This window comes from Corticium candelabrum, chromosome 8, assembly GCF_963422355.1.
Source record: "Corticium candelabrum chromosome 8, ooCorCand1.1, whole genome shotgun sequence".
NCBI classification, from domain to species: Eukaryota; Metazoa; Porifera; class Homoscleromorpha; order Homosclerophorida; family Plakinidae; genus Corticium; species Corticium candelabrum.
Genome location: NC_085092.1, coordinates 3,189,271 through 3,208,209, shown reverse-complemented (window position 1 = coordinate 3,208,209; position 18,939 = coordinate 3,189,271). Strand labels below are relative to the sequence as shown.

The 18,939-nt window shown below is 41.4% G+C and overlaps 2 protein-coding genes and 2 long non-coding RNA genes across 4 annotated transcripts; 3 read left to right on the top strand and 1 right to left on the bottom strand.

Moving 5' to 3' along the window:
• The first annotated feature begins 78 nt into the window (after positions 1-78).
• LOC134183766 (uncharacterized) lies at positions 79-1,911 on the top strand. The gene is made up of 3 exons (XR_009970553.1): positions 79-897; positions 1,041-1,225; positions 1,628-1,911. It is a non-coding gene; the product is annotated as an uncharacterized LOC134183766 (long non-coding RNA).
• A 1,285-nt stretch (positions 1,912-3,196) lies between these two features.
• Positions 3,197-4,015, top strand: LOC134183857 (uncharacterized). The gene is made up of 3 exons (XR_009970604.1): positions 3,197-3,330; positions 3,390-3,586; positions 3,761-4,015. It is a non-coding gene; the product is annotated as an uncharacterized LOC134183857 (long non-coding RNA).
• A 3,932-nt stretch (positions 4,016-7,947) lies between these two features.
• On the bottom strand, positions 7,948-8,367 carry LOC134182849 (52 kDa repressor of the inhibitor of the protein kinase-like). The gene has a single exon (XM_062650290.1). It carries the CDS (start codon positions 8,365-8,367, stop codon positions 7,948-7,950), a length of 420 nt encoding a protein of 139 aa, XP_062506274.1.
• A 4,600-nt stretch (positions 8,368-12,967) lies between these two features.
• LOC134183531 (uncharacterized) lies at positions 12,968-15,973 on the top strand. Its single transcript, XM_062651109.1, has 4 exons — positions 12,968-13,315; positions 13,387-13,583; positions 14,279-14,329; positions 14,860-15,973. Exons 1-4 carry the CDS (start codon positions 13,006-13,008, stop codon positions 15,922-15,924), a joined length of 1,623 nt encoding a protein of 540 aa, XP_062507093.1. The 5' UTR covers positions 12,968-13,005; the 3' UTR covers positions 15,925-15,973.
• The last annotated feature ends 2,966 nt before the right edge of the window (positions 15,974-18,939 follow it).

The following is an 18,939-nucleotide window of genomic DNA, read 5'->3' as shown; positions in this document are numbered from 1 at the left end:
TGTTGTAAGACAAATCATTTATATGCGCATATAGATGACGTTAGAGATGTCGTCCAAAAGCATCATGCAGTTCTAATGCGTCTTTCTCTTATCACCTTAAACAACTTCACTGTTGTGAGAAAAGTTTGGCAACATTTATGTAGTTATGCATATGTGTAAATTCTCTTAAACTAGTTTTGTTCTGACAGCTTCTTATATCTGTAATTTTGATCAAATGGTCGACCTTGCTTATGCAATGTGCAAATGAACTTTATATACTCTCACAAATATAGTGAATCTTATTAAATTTGAATTCACCAACTTCTGCTAGTTTAGCTTTGCAACAGTTTTAGAATCTCTACAGATTGCAATCTGTAGCGATTACAGCAGTGTTTAAGCTGTTTCTTGATGTCATCCACTTATTTGTTTACTCCTTATCGAACGGGAGATGTGAGTGATAAGACTAGACATAATACTGTGCGTATCTCTCTTATCACAAGACATGCAAGAGAGCCGCACGGCGGGGGTTCGAGTTTATTTCCATATGAACTGTTCAAACAGAACAACAGCAGCTATCTAGCTACGCTTTGGCTAGATACTGTATACCCATGAGATATGAAAGAATGTTGGCCACGAATTATTTTGGCTGGTTCTATAGAATGGTGAGGCTCTAGAAGATTCGAGAAAGACGTTGGCTGACGCAGTGCCCAAGATTTCAGACAAAGACTGGCGAGTGGTTTCGAACAAGCAGCTGTTGCAAGAAATATAGATTGCAGTGATGTCAAGTGCTTTCTGGTGATGCCTGGCAGCCACGATCAAACCTCACTCCCGTCTGCATAGAAGGTGACCGCTCTAACACGTATCGGGAACTCAAACACAGGTGCTTGACAAAAAGACGTCAAATAGGACGTTCACGAGGTTAGAGCAAATGATGCATGCAGACATGCAGACGCTCCAGTTACTGTATAATTCTAAGTACTTAGGATGCATCTCAAACTATAGTGTGACTACTAACACCTCTAGCTCTCAGTCTTCTGTCTCAAATTGAATTTTTATTACAGAATTTATTGTACACTATCGAAACAAAGATCTTGTCAGTAAAGAGTTGTATGACCAGCGATCAATGTATGGTGGGATCCAGGACCTAAAAGGAACTCGAGCTATTTGCAACAGGCCACCCAATCAGCTTTGGAAGCGTCCTAAACACGACACTGAAAAACGCCATTTGCAAGTTTTGGGACACAAAGTAAACATTTCAAAGCAATTTAAAAACACTTTTAAAACCTATCATTTTTAATTGATTGTTTTAAATTCTTTTCCAATTACAACCTGTAGACATTTACTATTGCTACTTTTACTATTACTTTTATTATTAATTAATTCAGCTACCTTTATAACAATTATTGTATAAAACGGCAAGACTGTGTTACGGAATTAATTGAATAAGAAACGAAGTTGTTAGACTCCAACACAAACATAAACAAGTGCAACACAATTGGTGAAAAATTGATTAACTAAACTACACAATTTACAGGCTAGGCTAGTAATAGAGATATAATGAGCCGTTGCTGTCTTACTTATGATATAGTTTCTTGCTACTATTAATAATTACAAGATGACAACAATTAATAGCATTTTGTTGTTTTAGATGCTTACTACAACCTGCTGGCTTACTAACTTTGTCGCTTTCTTACTTGGTTGCTGACAGCTAGCTATGGAACAATACGGTTGGGCAATGGTCTGCAGCTGGATGCTGACTCTGACGCTGGTGACAATGATCCGCTGCCGCTTTACTTGGTTGCTAAGTGTATGTATTTACTTCCGGTATTTGTGCGTTTGTGTTTGTCACACAATACTAAATTCGTAATAATATTTTGTAAATGTGAAGTCTTCTAGCACAACATGCTGATGCAAATACAAGTGATTTTTGTGTACAACGTACAGTGTTCTATTTTGCTTTATTAAGAAGTGACCTCGACATCGAAATAGAAAATGAAAAGAGTCTTATTACAGACACGGACGTGGGGACACACACACACACACACACACACACACACACACACACACACACACACACACACACACACACACACACACACACACACACACACACACACACACACACACCGATACAATCATAGGCACGAGCAAAACACAAGCACAATCACGGGCACTGACGCAAACGCGAATATGGTCACTGGCACAAGTATAAAGACGGGCAATGACACGAGCACCATCACTGATACAAATATGATTATGGTCACAGGCACGGTCACACACTGTCACGGCCTAGGAAACTAGGGTTACAGATACAGGTAGACACGAGCACGGTCATGGTTACGCGCACCAACGCGGTCACAACCACACGAGAACAAACACAGACACGGGCACGGGCACGAATACATACACAAGCACGGCCACGGTCACAGTCATGAATACGGGCACAAACGATGGCACAAGTACAAACACAGTTATTTATGGGCACGGGCAGGACACAACATAGACACAGGTATACGGGCTCGAACGTGATCACAAGCACGGCTATGGTCGCGATCACAAACAAAAAAAAGAGACAATGACATTGGCACGGCCACGGGCACGAGCATGAACACACACACACACACACACACACACACACACACACACACACACACACACACACACACACACACACACACACACACACACACACACACACACACACACACACACACACACACACACACACACACACACACACACACACACACACACACACACACACACACACACACACACACAAATACGAACACGGGCAGGGCAAGGCACAAAACAGGCACGAACACTATCACTGGCGGAAACATGATTATGGTCACGGGCACGGTCACGGGCACGGTTACGGGCACGGTCACGGTCACGGTTACAGACACGGATACAGACAACGGCACGGTCACAGTCACCAACGCGGTCACAAGCAAACACTTTTGCATTGTATAGAAAACTTGATTTGAGATTGAAAACTCAATGTTCAAAAAATCGTCAAAATACATTACCAGAGTTAACTAACGCACTTGCATCACAGCTCTTAGCTAAAGATGAACAACGCTGTTTGTCTAGTTTCCTAGTGCTTTCAATATTGTCGTTGAATTATTAAAGTGCGCAAGTTGAGTGTTAGAAACACAGGATTGTCCTAGTCATCTCGTGACACGGTAAACAGAGACGAGGGGGAGTTAAAGAGGGCGTAGACATGCGGTTGCCATTTTCTTATGAACTGAGCAAACTCCTTTTTAGTTAGAATCTAGTCGAAGCTAATTGCTTTCTTGCTATGAGTTCTGTAGGAGAAGACAATGAAGGACCAATCCTATTGACAAGGTCCAACGAAGAGACTTTACATGAGTTTAGCAATACTCTGATACAGGTTGCATTTCCAGAGACCACAAAGAGAAACGGAGAACGACGAGTGATTTCAGGCCAGGAACTTCTTAAAGAAAATTTACATAATAGTGATGGCAAATGTTTTCTGGTAATGCCTTGTGCAACCTGCACCCTTGTCTACATAGAGGGCGACCGCTGAAGCATGTATCAAGAAATCAAACTCATTTTCTCAACTGAAGAAGGCAAAAACGACGTAAGATTCTAAATGATATGTGACACTAACAAGTGGTTTGTTCATATAACAAGAGATCTTTACAAACTAAATTAATTTAATATATATATAAGATTTTAGGATCAAATTAGCTAATTAATTTACTCTTGTCGATTTCTCTTTTTCTGCACGTCTCACGTTGATTTCATGTCACAGTTTTTATCGTATTGTATCGAAAGGAAGATGCTGCACGAAGAGATCTGTTCGATCGCCAAAACATCGACCTCTTGTGGGATCCTGGACCACAAAAGATACTTGAGCAGTTTGCCAATATGGATCATCTCATCAGCTTGAAAGAACGCTAAACAGACAACAATAGAATGCGATTCGCAAGTTTTTGGGATACGAAGTAAAGCCATTGGTAACATAGTTGTATTTCTATCTGAATGAATAAATGATTATATTCTGTTGCATCTAAGTAACAGCTACAGTTCTCCTCTTGGAGCAAACATAAAATTATCCACGTTCTTCCAAATTATTTCCTAGCTACTACATATATTACTGTCTGTAAGGTATAATAATAATAATAATAATAATAATAATAATAATAATAATAACAATCACAGTGCTTCTGGGATCTAGTCGGATCCTTCGTAAAGTCATGTCTTCTTTCTAGACAGCCGTGATGGTCTAAGTACTTCTGAAGCAGGGTTTGCTTCCAGTACTTGTAATAGACTTTACAAACCAGACTGATCTGGTTGAGCACGATAAAGTCACGTGTCTTTCTGTCTTCTATAAGACCCTCACCTCAGTCATCAGGCAGAGGATTGCAGGGCATTTGGATCAGAGAAACCTCATGGCTCCGGAGCAGAGGGGTTGTCGACAGGGATCTTTTGGTGCAAAGGATCAGCTGCTGATCAACAAGCTGCTTACCGAAGACTGTAAGACCAGTCACAAGAGCTTGAGCATGGCTTGGGTGGACTACCAGAAAGCCTATGACAGCTTGCCACACAGTTGGTTGCTCCAATTCCTTCAGCTGCATAAGATCAGTTCAGTATTGTGCAGGTTCCTGTTACGTGTGATGAAGAGTTGGAGAACATCCATGGTGTTTTCTTGCGGGAATAGTACGATCAAGACAGGACTTATGCAGATCAGGAAGGGCATTTTCCAAGGTGACTCACCTTCTCCACTTCTTCTGTATGGCTCTCAATCCTCTGAGTAAGGAGCTGAACAGAACCGGTTACGGCTACCGGATGACCAATGGGCATGGTGAGACTGCCAAACGTCAGCTCATGAGTCATCTACTTTACATGGATGATCTGAAGCTGTATGACAGAAACTCTGATCAGTTGGATGCCTTGTTGCACACGGTTCGTACCTTCTCTGATGACATCCAGATGAAGTTTGGTCTGGACAAATGTGCTGTTGCACACTTTGTCAACGGCAGGCTTTCTGGACACAACTCTGGAGTGACGGTTGGGAAAACGGTCACCATCAACTGTCTGGAACCGGGTCGAGTCTACAAGTACTTGGGTGTAGATGAGAGTAACGGTATTTAACACAGCATGATGTGGGAGAGACTCCGTCGTGAGTACTTGCGCAGAGTGAAGGTGGTTCTCGGACTGAGTTGTATGGTCGGAACAAGATTGTAGCCATCAATGGGTCTGCACTACCGGTTGTCACTTACGGTTTTGGCGTCATTCATTGGGGGTGCACGGACCTGCAGCAGCTTGATCGACGGACAAGAAAGCTCCTCTCTATGCACGGTGTCCACCATCCTGCTGCAGACGTTGACTGACTGTACGCTCCTTGCAGTGGAGGTAGAGGGTTACAACAGATTGAGTCGACATAGCAATCTTGTATTGTGAGGCAAAGGATCAGAACCGTCAGTAAAGAACCTTGCTGACAGTTCTAATCCTTTTATGCAGACGTTACGGGAGTGTGACTCTGGAAAATCTTTACACTCGATCAAGCGCATGGCTTGTCGCTTTCCTGCACAGCTGTGGAGGAGTCTTGCTTCGGACAACAAGTCGCAGAACTTACACAGGAATGCATCCATCTCGGTTGAAGACGGCTTCGAGCAAGCGCTTGAAACAGATGCGAGACATTACCGTACGTGTTGCAGTTCTCTTCGTGTGTGGTCCTGGAGCGTGAAGCCTATGCACGGGCAGTATCGCCGTCTCACTGAGCAACCGCCTGTTGACATGAAAAAGACCTACGGATGGCTAAAGGCAGCGAATCTTCCTGCTGCAACTGAGGGACTGGTTGTTGCTGCTCAAGACCAAGCTTTTTGGACTCGGTACTATGAGCGCAAGAGTCTACATCGCGATGTCAGTCCTACTTGCCGCATGTGCAGTGTAGGCCTGCAAACAGTCGACCACATTGTGGCAGGCTGTAGTGCTTTGGCACCGATGGACTACACTGATCGACACAATCAGGTGGCCTTCATCATTCACTGGGATGTTTGTCACCATTTTGGGGTTCCAGTGGAGAGCATATGGTACCGGCATCATCGTGATAGGCTTGTGAAGACGGATGACATTACTATGATGTGGGATACCACCATCTCCACTGCCAGGAAGATCAAAGCCAATCGTCCAGACTTCTGTCTCAGAAATAAGAAGACAAACACTTGTCTTCTTATTGATATCAGCTGTCCTGCTGATGGCAACGTTGGCAAGAAACATGCTGAGAAGTTGGCGAAGTACAGCGACTTGCGAGTGAAGATAAGCCGCATGTGGCATTGTCGAACACTTGTGGTTCCGGTGGTCTTGGGAGCTTTGGGCACAGTGCACGCAGGTATTGCATGGTGGCTGGACAGTATTCCAGGTCATCACAACCTGCAGCAATTACAGAAAACAGTGCTTCTGGGATCTACTCGGATCCTTCGTAAAGTCATGTCTTCTTTCTAGACAGCCGTGATGGTCTAAGTACTTCTGAAGAAGGGTTTGCTTCAAGTACTTGTAATAGACTTTACAAACCAGACTGATCTGGTTGAGCATGAAAAAAATAGCATAATAATCACCGCCTTGGGTTAGTGGTTAGCGACGATGGCTACCAGTCCATGATTTGGGAATTCAAACCCCAGTGACGACAGTAAATTATAAAACTTGTCTGTCTTTCTGTCTCGTGTTTCTCTAGCTTTGTCCATGAGACTATGATTCGTCTCAGTTTTTGGTGTTTCTCTGGTCTGGCAAACGGTCCGTTGATGATAACGTTCAGCGTTTTTTTGGTGATCATTGATATCCACTAGCCGTGTTGAACCGAGTTCTTGGTCGCCGTGTGGACTACACATAAACATGTACTTTGCTGGGTTCACCTTCCGTGTTGGTCGGTGTCCAGATGGGGTAAAGACTCCACTTGCTCATCATGGAGGGGCATAACAACACATAATATATATAAAAGAATATGGCAACATGAATGTTAGCAGGACTCGAGTCTAGCTTATTGGCCGATTTGTCTATTCTTGACTCATTGAATTTGAAAATACGCGTGGAATTCTAACAGTTTATCAACATGGTTGCAAACAACTTGAGAAAACTGCTTTTCAGTTTACTGTATAGGATGTTAAGAAAAACCTACAAAGTTAGGCGACTATAACGTAGCTTTTCAACCAAAATTTAGTACTGGTCTAGTTAGAAATATGCTAAAAATTGCAAAATTGAGTTTAGAACCTAGTACGAGTTAAACAAATGTAATCAGAAACAAGCATACCTTAGTCTTCTTCCTTTAAGCAAAACGTTTTTCACAACAGAAACGTACTCACTAATATAAAAGGAGAGGTGTGTTAGAAATCAAAACAAGTCACTAGATGGTATTTGCAAAATATTAATTCACTTTGTTGTAAGCCAACTCATTTATATGCGCATATATGCGTCTTTCTCTTATTGCTTCACTGTTGTGAGAAACATTTGGCAACGTTTTTATAGATATGCATATATGTAAACTCTCTCAAGCTATTTTGTTCTGGCAGCTTCTTATAGCTCTTGATCAAATGGTCCATCTTGCTTATGCAATGTGCAAATGAACTTTATAAACTCTCACAAATCTACTGAATCTTATTAAATTTAAATTTGCCAACTTCTGCTAGTTTAGATTTGCAACAGTTCTAGAATCTCTTTATTCTGATACAGATTGCAATCTGTAGCGATTACGGCAGTGCTTAAGCTGTTTCTTGATGTCATCCGCCTATTTGTTTACTCTTTATCGAACGGGAGCAGGCGCGTACCCAGGATTTCTCTGGGGGGTTTCCATATTAATATCAATAATATTGATCTGTTTATATTAATATCAATATTATTGATCTTAATAACTGTTTTTATATCAATATCTAGATTAATATTGATATTAATGGTTTAATTGATATTTGATATTTACTCTCATCCTTGTAATATCACGATGTCTTATGCATCTACACAAGTTGACAAAATGTCTTTCAAAATCATTCTTCGCGGATGTTTCCTGGAAAAACTGTTAATAACTGCATCAAAATCGATTGTCATCGACTGATTGATGTGTAGTACAGCCAAACTGCTTAGTCTTTCTTGGCCCATTGAGGACCTTAGGTATGTCTTTAGTCGCCTTAAGACAGACACGGATCTTTCATACTCTGCTGTCGTGACTGGCAGTGTGCAAAATATGCGCAGCACACAGTTGATGTTTGGGTACATAGTTTCGTCAGCATATGACAAGCTATCTGCAGGGGTGTGAGGAAACGCTCCTTTGAATCTGCGCCATTTGTTGACCCAGTTGTGCATCTCCTGAGGCAGCCCATCAGCAGATGGTAAAGCGTCAAGGTAGAATTCAAAGTCGTCAAGTCCCATAGTTTTCACATCCAATTCCCCCGTAGGGGGGTTTCCGGGCAACCTGGAAACATGCCTGAGTACGCCACTGGGGAGACTTAAAGTAATAGGCTAGACATAATACTCTGCGTATCTCTCTTATCAAGAGAGCTGCAAGCGAGCCGCACAGCAGGGTACAGAAGCTTTAGAGTTCATTTCCATATCAACTGCAGAAACAGACCAACAGCAGCTATACAACTAGTCCTACATGTTTGGCTAGATACTGTATATCTACGATATATGAAAGAATGTTGACCAAGAATTATCTTAACTGGTACTGATGCTGAGGCTCTAGAAGATTTTAGAAAGACGTTGGGTGAAACAGTTCTCAACATTTCAGACAAAGACTGACAAGTGAGCAGCAGTTGCAAGAGAATGTAGACTGTAGTGATGCCAAGTGCTTTCTGGTGATGCCACGTGAAAGCCACATTTTGTCTACTTTGAAGGTGACTGCTCTAGCATGTATCAGGAGCTCAAACACATCTGCTTGATAAGAGAAGGCAAATGGAACATCGAACAAAATTAGAGCGAAATGATACAGACTCATGCAAACATTCAGTTACTGCATTCATGGTGCACCTCAAAATAAGGTGATTAACGCCCACAGCTTTCAGTCTTTATCTTAATTGAGTGCATATTACAGCATTTATTGTACTGCATTGAAACAAAAGATCTTTCAAACACTAGAAATTCAGACTTGTACAGTACGACCAAGAGATCCCAGGACTTCAATAGAAACTCGAGCAGTTCGCAACAGGCCACATTATCAGCTCTGAAAAAAAGCATCTTAGACACAACACAGAAAAACGCCATTCGCAACGTTTTGCAACACAAAGTAAAATTTTAATTAATAATTAGACAACTTTTCAACCTGTGAAGGCCTTGCAGCAGGTGCTTTTACTTTAATTACTTTAATTAATATGAGGTTTGAAATATAAAAGAAATTGTTAGACTTCAAAATCAACACAGGTGCAATACAATTCGTGATAAATTGATTAACCGACTTAAACAAATTTATGCATATTGCAAGCAAGTTATAAGTAGGAATATAATGAACTGTAACTGATTTACTTAGTTCCTAGCTACTACATGTCTTAGTAAGCTGATGACAATGGTGTATTGTGCATTTTTAGATACCCACTATGGTAGAATGTGCTAACTTCCTGCGTTTTGTCACTCTGCTATTTGGTTGCTGGATACTAAGTTGATGACAATTATCGGTAACTGGTTGACATGGTTGCTAAATACTAAGTTGGGAAGAATGATCTGCAGCTGGTTTGATTGGTTGGTGACTACCAAACCGGTGACATGATCCGCTGCTGTTTTACTTGGTTGCTTAAATTGACTTTGCTGTGCGAACCTCGTCTCCTACTGCTGTTGTTGCTGCAGCTATGGCTGACAACACTAGCTGACTCAGATAAAACAGTGAAGCCAACTAAGTGTTTAAAGTCTTTACGTTGATACTTTATAAATATTTGTTTAGTTTAGTACTTGTAAGTTTGATTTTTGTAAGTTGTACGCAGTTATTTGTGTACTTTGTGCGCATACTCTTTGTATCTGATTTAAGTAATAAATTTATTAATATTTTTGGAAATGTTAAATATTTTTCTAGCACAATATGTTGTTAAGAATTAATGCTACGAGGGTTTTCTGTTTTGTGTACAACGTACTATATTGTATCTTGCTTCAAACACGCGTACATTAACAGCAGGGACCTCGAAGTGTAAACACAGACACGGAAACAGACAAAGAATAGAACACAGAAACAAGCACTGACACAGAAACTGAGAAAGAGACGGAGACGGAGACAGACACGGACACGGACACACACACGGACAGGGACACACACACACACACACACACACACACACACACACACACACAATAAACAAACAAACAAAAACAAGAAGCACATGGGCACGAAAAAGACACAAACGCAGTAACAGGCATCTGCACAAGTAACAACATGGTTACAGGCACAACACAAACGTGGTCACAAGCACAAGTACGAAGACAAGCACAGTCACAGGCAGGAACATACGAACACGATCACAGGAACGGGGACGGTCACAAGCATCAGCACGGGCACGAACACGATTCATTATCATTGTCTGCTACTCGTGTACGAGTTCACGACTTCTCTACCGATGGGAATTCAACCATCGCTTGTGTGCTTGTTCATGTGCATAGAGACCAATACGAGAATGACAATCGCGATGACAGATGGCGCACACATATCGACTTGTAATTACTTCTTGAGCCATTTGCTGGTGTATGTGTCGTCGTTCTTCTAATTTCTTCATTCTCTCATCCTAAAACTTCTTCAGACCAGATGACACTTTCTTCCTCCAAACCAAACGATCAGACGCCAGTGACTCTCAATTGTCCTGATTGATGCCCCCTTTCTGCAGATGATGACGTAGCATGTCTTTATATCGAAGTTTACGAACACGGACACAAACGTGGTCACGGGCACGGTCACAGACCTTGACCTTGACCTTGAGAGCCGTCCATTAAAGCATCAATGATAGCGGTGTCCCAAAGGAGCAGAAACCAGAAAAAAGGTAATAAGTGACCGTCACTGTGTTGCCACCGAACATGTTGTCACTAAACAGAAACGGGAGTGTCGCGTGTTCGAGTTCCCTGTCTGCTGAAAGATCTCCCGCACAGGCATCTATAGATTGTTTCTTTTCAGTTAGCATTAGAGCAGTATGCTGTTGAGTTTGTAGATTTGCTATGGCTATAATTGACAGACAATCGTTGACCAGAGTCTTTCACTTACCTCTATTTTGAGCGAGGGTGTACCAATTTGCCTCGAACGGTCACAGACTCGAGCACAAAACACGAACATTGTCACGGGCACATATAAAAACACGGATACGGTTCCAAGCACGGAAAAGGACGCGAACGGAATCGTTGGCACTAAGACTGTCATGTTCGCGAGAACGGGCACGTGACGTGTATAGGACACGGGCACGATCACCAGCACTAGCACGGTCACGCGGTCACACACACGATAACACACACGCGCACGCACGCACGCACGCACACACACACACACACACACACACACACACACACACTCACACACACACACGCACACACTCACACACACACACGCACACACACACACACACACCACCACCACCACCACCACCACCACCACCACACGCACGCGCACGCACGCAGGCACACACACACACACACACACACACACACACACACACACACACACACACACACACACACACACTTACCAACACGGGCACTGGCAAAGACACGAGCACAGTCACAGCCATGGACACAAGCAAGAACTCACAAACGCGAAGACAAGCACGGTAACAGGCGCGAACACGGTTATAGGAACGGGCACGATCACAAACGAAAACACGGGGACGGACTTGGACACAAATACGGACGCGGCACGGACACGACCGCTATTACAAACACAGACACGGTCACGAGAACGGTCACGGACACAAACACGGTCACTGGCACGTTTACCGTTTACGTTCACGTCATAGAAACGAGCACAATTATAGGCATGAGTACAAACACAGACATTGTTTCGAGCACGGTCGTAGGCACGGGTATGGGACATATATAGAACAAGGGCACTGTCACAGGCACGGACACGGGCAGGAACACGGTCACCGGCACGAGTACAAACGCAGTCACGGGTACAGACACGGTAGACGTTGCAGTAAGAGTACCAATGAACTCTGAGAAGGGGTGTCATGCAATGATCGTTGCAACCGGGATACCAATGAACGCTGAAGAGGAGTGCCAATAATCGTATAGGAAGAGATGCGAATTAATTAAAGCTGAAAAGGAAGTGCCAACAGACGCTAAGGAAGAAATACCAATAGATGCTAAAAGCGAGTGCCAACAACCACAAAGGAAGAGTTACCAATAGATGCTAAGACACAAGCGCTAAAATACGCCGTAGGGTGAAGTAGTAGAAACGAGACTTGCTGATGAATGTTGAAAGAAGTGCTAATGGACGATTAATACAGGAATAATACTGAACTCTTAGAAGGAGTGCCAACCGGACGCTAGCAAAGGAATATAAAAAAGTAGAGGAGGAACGCTAATAGACTCGATCTGGTAATGACTGATTTGAAAAAAGCAGCTACATTTTTAATTGAAATAAGTATGTTACATATTTGATATCTTGCATCATTTTTTGACTGCCGTGTTGAAACAGAGTCTGAGACTATTAGTTGCTTGCTTTCACTTGTTGTAGTAATTGTACAATGAGAGAAGAAGTACAGAGTTTTTTTTATTAGAGCTGAAGTTTCAAATACACTACAGAACTTTCATGATTTACACTGTTATTGTGCATGCACTCAACTTTGCCAATTTTATAACAACACTATGTGTCTAGGTTTATCAAATTGTTCTTTGTGCTTCTCAGTTCTTGCTATTTGATTTTGTCTAGTAGACAGGCTTTATACTGTTACAGATCCTAATTACTTTTTATCACGTGATTTGTGTTTGCAGCAAATGCGCGAAGATGGGGGAGTGTCGGCATGAAGTTACCATTTCCATATCAACTGCGCAAACACCCTCTAGACTTTCAAACCAGTCGCAGCTATTAAGTTTTTTCTGTCTCTGTGTATGAGTTCTGTAATAGAAAGCGACAAAGAGCCAATTATACTAGCAGGCCCCAACGATGATGTTTTGCGAGACTTTAGAAGAACGTTAGCTGATATCGCTCCAGAGACTGTACAGAAAGGGAGAAATCTGCGGATGCTTGTAGGCAAGAAACTGTTTGAGGAAAGTTTGAATTTAAGTCATTGCAGATGCTTCCTGGTGATGCCACGTGCTAGTCGCACTCTTGTCTACATAGAGGGTGACCGTTCTAGCATGTATCAAGTGCTCAAACACATGTGCTTGACAAATGACGACAAATGGGACATCGAACGCGGTAAGATTCTAGCAATTAGCGCACATCGTTTTCGCTTTGTCTGTCTCTTAGTGAGTTGCATGATGTTGTAGTTTTGATCATATTGTATCGAAACGAAGAAGTTGCACAAAAAGATGATCTGTATGATTATCAGAAGATCGACTTATTGTGGGATCGTGGACTCCAAAAAAGACTCAAGCAGTTTGCCACAGAAGACCACCTGATCAGCTTTAAAAGTGCACTTAACTCTAAACAGAAAAACGTCATTCGCAAATTTTTAGGATACAAAGTAAGTCTCTGAAGATCTTAATTATGCTTGATTTAACTGTTTTACCTAAATATTTTTGCCTTGAATCACGTATACCCTTCTATTCTGTACCAATTAGAGATATTTTAATTATATCAAAGCATTCAATATTCAAAGGCATTGCTGCAATTGTGATTTGTAGCTTTAAAAGGCAATATACACTCACATAACAAAATATGTTGTCCGATGATGATTTATATGTAATTGATTAGCACAAACATATAAATATATTATTAGAAAACACTAAACGATCAAATATACAGTATTAAATGTCAATGAATGAAAACTCTTTTTACTTACAAAATGGTAGCAAAATGGTAGCATTAAACAAAAATTGTGCAGATCAAACAACACTACAGCAACTTTTATAGATTCGTTTATTTTGTTTGCTAATTTTTATTATCATGAAACTCATCAACTGCTAGTGCTGTGATTGTCTGTTTAGTTTAAACAAATACGCCTTTAAGATTATACCACTTTTTGTAATTATTCCTAATTTTACGTGTGTTAATCAGCTAATTACATAGTCTATTGTTTGTTTACTCTACTTTGAGTATTCATGACTTTAAGTTAACCACTTATTATTATATTAATACTATTGCACAAAGAGCAGACTATTACTTGCATATATACTGAAACTTCATATGTTTGACTTTGTCTTATTGTTTACTGTCTAGAAGATTTCAAGCAGAGAATCGGAATACACCGATGAAACAATAAAGCAAAAGGTAAGAAAAACAGTTTGCTTGACTCTAAATTATAGCAGAAATATATTGAGCTACTATCTTTATCTACATAATACGAACATTTATAAAACAAATTGCAATTATTTCATATTGTTTGTACAATAATGTTAACAAAGACTTAATGAAACAATTTAAGACTTAATAGAAATATTTAAGCATTTGTTTTGCTTGCTTGGCAGTAGATTTTGGTCTTCTAAACCTGCATGACTGCACACTGTTGGTGCATGAGCGATCTATGCGTGTATCTGAACATGTTGTAAATCTGTTGCTTTCACATGTCTGCTACTACGTCTGTGGATACACTGACTCATTGTCAAAATAGGTCTATTTGAGTTGTTGCCTACTTAGAGTGCTGAAGTGTAGATACTGCTGGCAGCGATGATTTGCTAGCTTACTAACTTAATTAGAAATAGAGTTGATGATCATTAGGCTGTTGTTACTTGATCAGCTGCTGGCTACTATTAAAATTTAGTATAAACTGATAACAATTGGTCTTCTGGTTATCTGAATAGTTGGTTACTACAATCCGGTGGCTTGCATCGTTGGTTTGTCACTGTATTATTTGGTTGACAACTATCTTCGGAACTGCAATCTGGTGGCTTGCATCGTTAGTTTGTCACTGTATTACTTGGTTGCTGACAACTAGCTTCGGAACAATGGCTCACTGCTGTCACACTTGGTTGCTAGACACCAATTGCAAGCTAGTGAAAATGATCTGTTTCTGTTTTACGTGGTTGCTGGCTACTAAGCTGGGTAAAATTGTTCTTTCTTGGTCTACTCGGATGCGGTTGCTTACAACTAGCTTTGGAACTACAATCTGGTGGCTTGCATTGTTGGTTTGTCACTGTTTTACTTGGTTGACAGCTAGCTTTGGAGCAATGGCGCACTGCTGCCACACTTGGTTGATAGACACCAACAAGCTAGTGAAAATTATCTGCTTCTGTTTTACGTTGTTGCTGGCTACTGAGCTGGGTAAAGATGTTCTTTCTTGGTTTACTCTGATGCGGTTGCTGACAATTAGCTTCGGAACTACAATCTGGTGGCTTGCATCGTTTGTTTGTCACTGTATTACTTGGTTGACAGCTAGCTTCGGAACAATGGCTTACTGCTGCCACACTTGGTTGCTAGACACCAACATGCTAGTGAAAATGATCTGCTTCTGTTTTATGTTGTTGCTGGCTACTAAACTTTGCAAAGTTGTTCTTTCGTGGTTTACTCGGATGCGGTTGCTGACAACTAGCTTCAGAACAATGGCTCACTGCTGCCAGACTTGGTTGCTAGACACCAACAAGCTAGTGAAAATGATCTGCTTCTGTTTTACGTGGTTGCTGGCTACTAAGCTGGGTAAAGGTGTTCTTTCTTGGTCTACTCGGATGCAGAATTCTATTTTAGGAGCAATGGTCAGCTGCTTTTATACTTGGTTGAAGAATACTACGTTGGTGACACTAACCTGCAGATATTTTGCTTGGTTCCTGACATTGACAATAATTGACTTGGTTGTACTACCTCCGTGTCTATTTTTGTATTTGCTGTTGTCATGCCTGAAAAAGCTAGCTGGCTTATTTAGGCAAAACTGAGACAAACTAAAGTTGTGAACACTTAAAGTTTCATTAATATGTTTACTGTTGTGATCAAGGTACGGTATTCTTAGAGATTATGTCTGACAATGTATGTACTTGCAACATTGGCCACACTTGTCAACAATCACACACACACACACACACACACACACACACACACACACACACACACACGCACGCACGCACGCACGCACGCACGCACGCACGCACGCACGCACGGGCACGGGCACGGGCACGGGCACGGGCACGGGCAGGGACACAGACACGGACACGGAGTCCGGAAAAAAGACAAATCACGGACACAAACACGGCTACAGACGCGAACCAAAACACGGTTACAAGCACAGACACAAACACTTAGTTACAGACACTGGAAGGACATGGGTACGGTCACAGTCGCGTACATAACCACGGACACCAACCCGGACGCAGTTTCAGGTACGACTACGGTCATGGTATGATCATAAAAAGGCACACGGGTACGAACCCGGTTACGGACACAAACACTTGCACAGATACTGTCACGGACATATACAGAGTCACGGTCACGGAAACAGGCACGGTCACGGACAATAAGTAGACGGTTACGGACACGGACACTAACACTTTCGCGAACAAGTTTACGGACACAAACACGGTTACGGATCACCAATATGGTTGTGAGCACAAGCAAAGACTTGGTCACAGTCACCATTTCCGGAAAAAGGCATGAACACGATTATGGTCACGAGCACGGGCACGGGCAGAAACACGAACACGGTCACAAGCACGGCCACGGTTACGAGCACAGACACGTGCAAAGATGAACACACCCGCACGCGCTCGCACACACACACACACACACACACACACACACACACACACACACACACACGCACGCTCGCGCGCGCCCAGCTTTGCACTTAACGCGCTTACTTAGACACTGTGGTTGATTCTTTCTACTATAATATAGAAAAATATTGCTATCGCAAAAGTTTCTAATTATTGGTTTGATATGTATATGCAATTAGATAGTCACAAATTTGCTTAGTAATGCAGCATACTTACGTTAACTAACAATTTGTATTATAAGACATGTACTATCTACTATTCTACTATATCTACGAAGTCAATCGCTGACAGTATCACGACATGTCATTACTCTTGCTTCTCTCAGTAGTCTAGACTAACTATGGTATTACCGTCCCTATTACACTCTTTCCATCGTAGTTACGTTAAACAATGGGTACCAAGAAACGCTGAAAAGAGATGATAATGAATGATGAAAGAGATATGCAGTACAGACAGTAAAATGAGGATGCCAATAAACGCCTGAAAGGGAATGCCAGTAGACGGTTAAAGAAGAATTGCCGATGCTTCTAATGGGCACTAAAAGAAGGTGCCAACGAACGTTACAAAGGAATCGAGTAAAAAGAATCGTTACAACAGGAAAGAAATGAAGCATTAGAAGAGGGCACCCGTATGTTTGCAAGATGAAATTTAGGGCAAGCAATATCTCAATTTCTTTTTCCAAATATTTGGCCATTTCAGAGCGTTGATTCAATTCCGTAGGTAGGTAGTTTACGATTTCAAATACCCGTTTCTCCAGAATATTTAGAGCTGTGCAAGACTGTCTCTTATAGTCTTGTACTTTACCTTGCTGCTCCCATTGCTTCAACTTGTTAGCACCAGTTAAAACAACAAACACACTTGCACCTATAAGTACAGGAAGCCAATAAGCTCATCGCAATCAACAGCTGTCAACAACACCAAATATTAGTGTTTAATTAATACTGATAATATGTTGGTATCTTTTGTTTTTGTCTATTATGCTAACTTTAATTTATGTTAGATTTTAATTTATATTTTAGATTTGATATCACACTTCATACACATATGCGCATAATTTATAGAACATACAGTGAATAAGAAACACGAATAGTAAATTTTCCAAGAGAGCATACACTTATCACTACCTTCTTTACGTAAAGTACAGTAAGAATAGAAAGTTGCATTCTTTTCAAAATACAAATAGATTGTAGGAATGCCAAAAAACTTAAATAAATAATAAGTTGTAGGCATTTTGAGGAAAAACACGAATGAGAGAAAGTTATTTCTTTGTTTACAGAAAGCAAGCACAACAGGCATACAAATATAGAACTAAAAAAGCCAGTAAAACGATGGAACAAGTTTTCAAAAAATTTACACTATGTTTTGGCATACCACTCTACCACCGCAACAGTTGTTTCTTTCGGAACAGCCGATAATTTATAACCTAAATGAATGACATCTTAGACTTTAGGCAGACGCTTTCCATTGATGGAGAAAGCTGTCTTTTTATAGTAAATGGATCGCCTCTTCCCAAACTAATTGATTTACTTTCTGAATATTAAATTTCAGGCAGTGGTCTGTTACAATGTACTTGCTGCTTTCTTTAATGAAAATACAACAAATTGAATTCTGTAAAAAGCTTACATTGTGTGTGTGTGTGTGTGTGTGTGTGTGTGTGTGTGTGTGTGTGTGTGTGTGTGTGTGTGTGTTGTGTGTGTGTGTGAGTGTGTGTGTGTGTGTGTGTGTGTGTGTGTGTGTGTGTCTGTGTCTGTGTCTGTGTCTGTGTCTGTCCTGAGTGTGTGTGTGTGTGTGTGTGTGTGTGTGTGTGTGTGTGTGTGTGTGTGTGTGTGTGTGTGTGTTTGTGTCTGTGTGTGTGTGTGTGTGTGTGTGTGTGTGTGTGTGTGTGTGTGTGTCTGTGTCTGTGTCTGTGTCTGTGTCTGTGTCTGTGTCTGTGTCTGTGTCTGTGTCTGTGTCTGTGTCTGTGTCTGTGTCTGTGTGTCTGTGTCTGTGTCTGTGTCTGTGTCTGTGTCTGTCTGTCTGTCTCTGTCTGTGTGTGTCTGTGTTTGGGTGTGTGTGTGTGTGTGTGTGTGTGTGTGTGTGTGTGTGTGTGCGTGCGTGTGTGTGTGTGTGTGTCACATAGTTAGTAATTGCAGCTCTAAATCTTATTACTTAACCGTTTTTATATAATGTGTTCTCTCATTT

Bases quoted from the DNA above. Each gene is read 5' to 3' on its own strand.
- LOC134183531 (XM_062651109.1), top strand. From the start codon at position 13,006: ATGAGTTCTGTAATAGAAAGCGACAAAGAGCCAATTATACTAGCAGGC. The intron at 13,584-14,278 runs GTAAGTCTCTGA...TTTACTGTCTAG, and splicing joins GCAAATTTTTAGGATACAAA to AAGATTTCAAGCAGAGAATC. The intron at 14,330-14,859 runs GTAAGAAAAACA...TTATCTGAATAG, and splicing joins ATGAAACAATAAAGCAAAAG to TTGGTTACTACAATCCGGTG.
- LOC134182849 (XM_062650290.1), bottom strand. From the start codon at position 8,367: ATGGGACTTGACGACTTTGAATTCTACCTTGACGCTTTACCATCTGCT.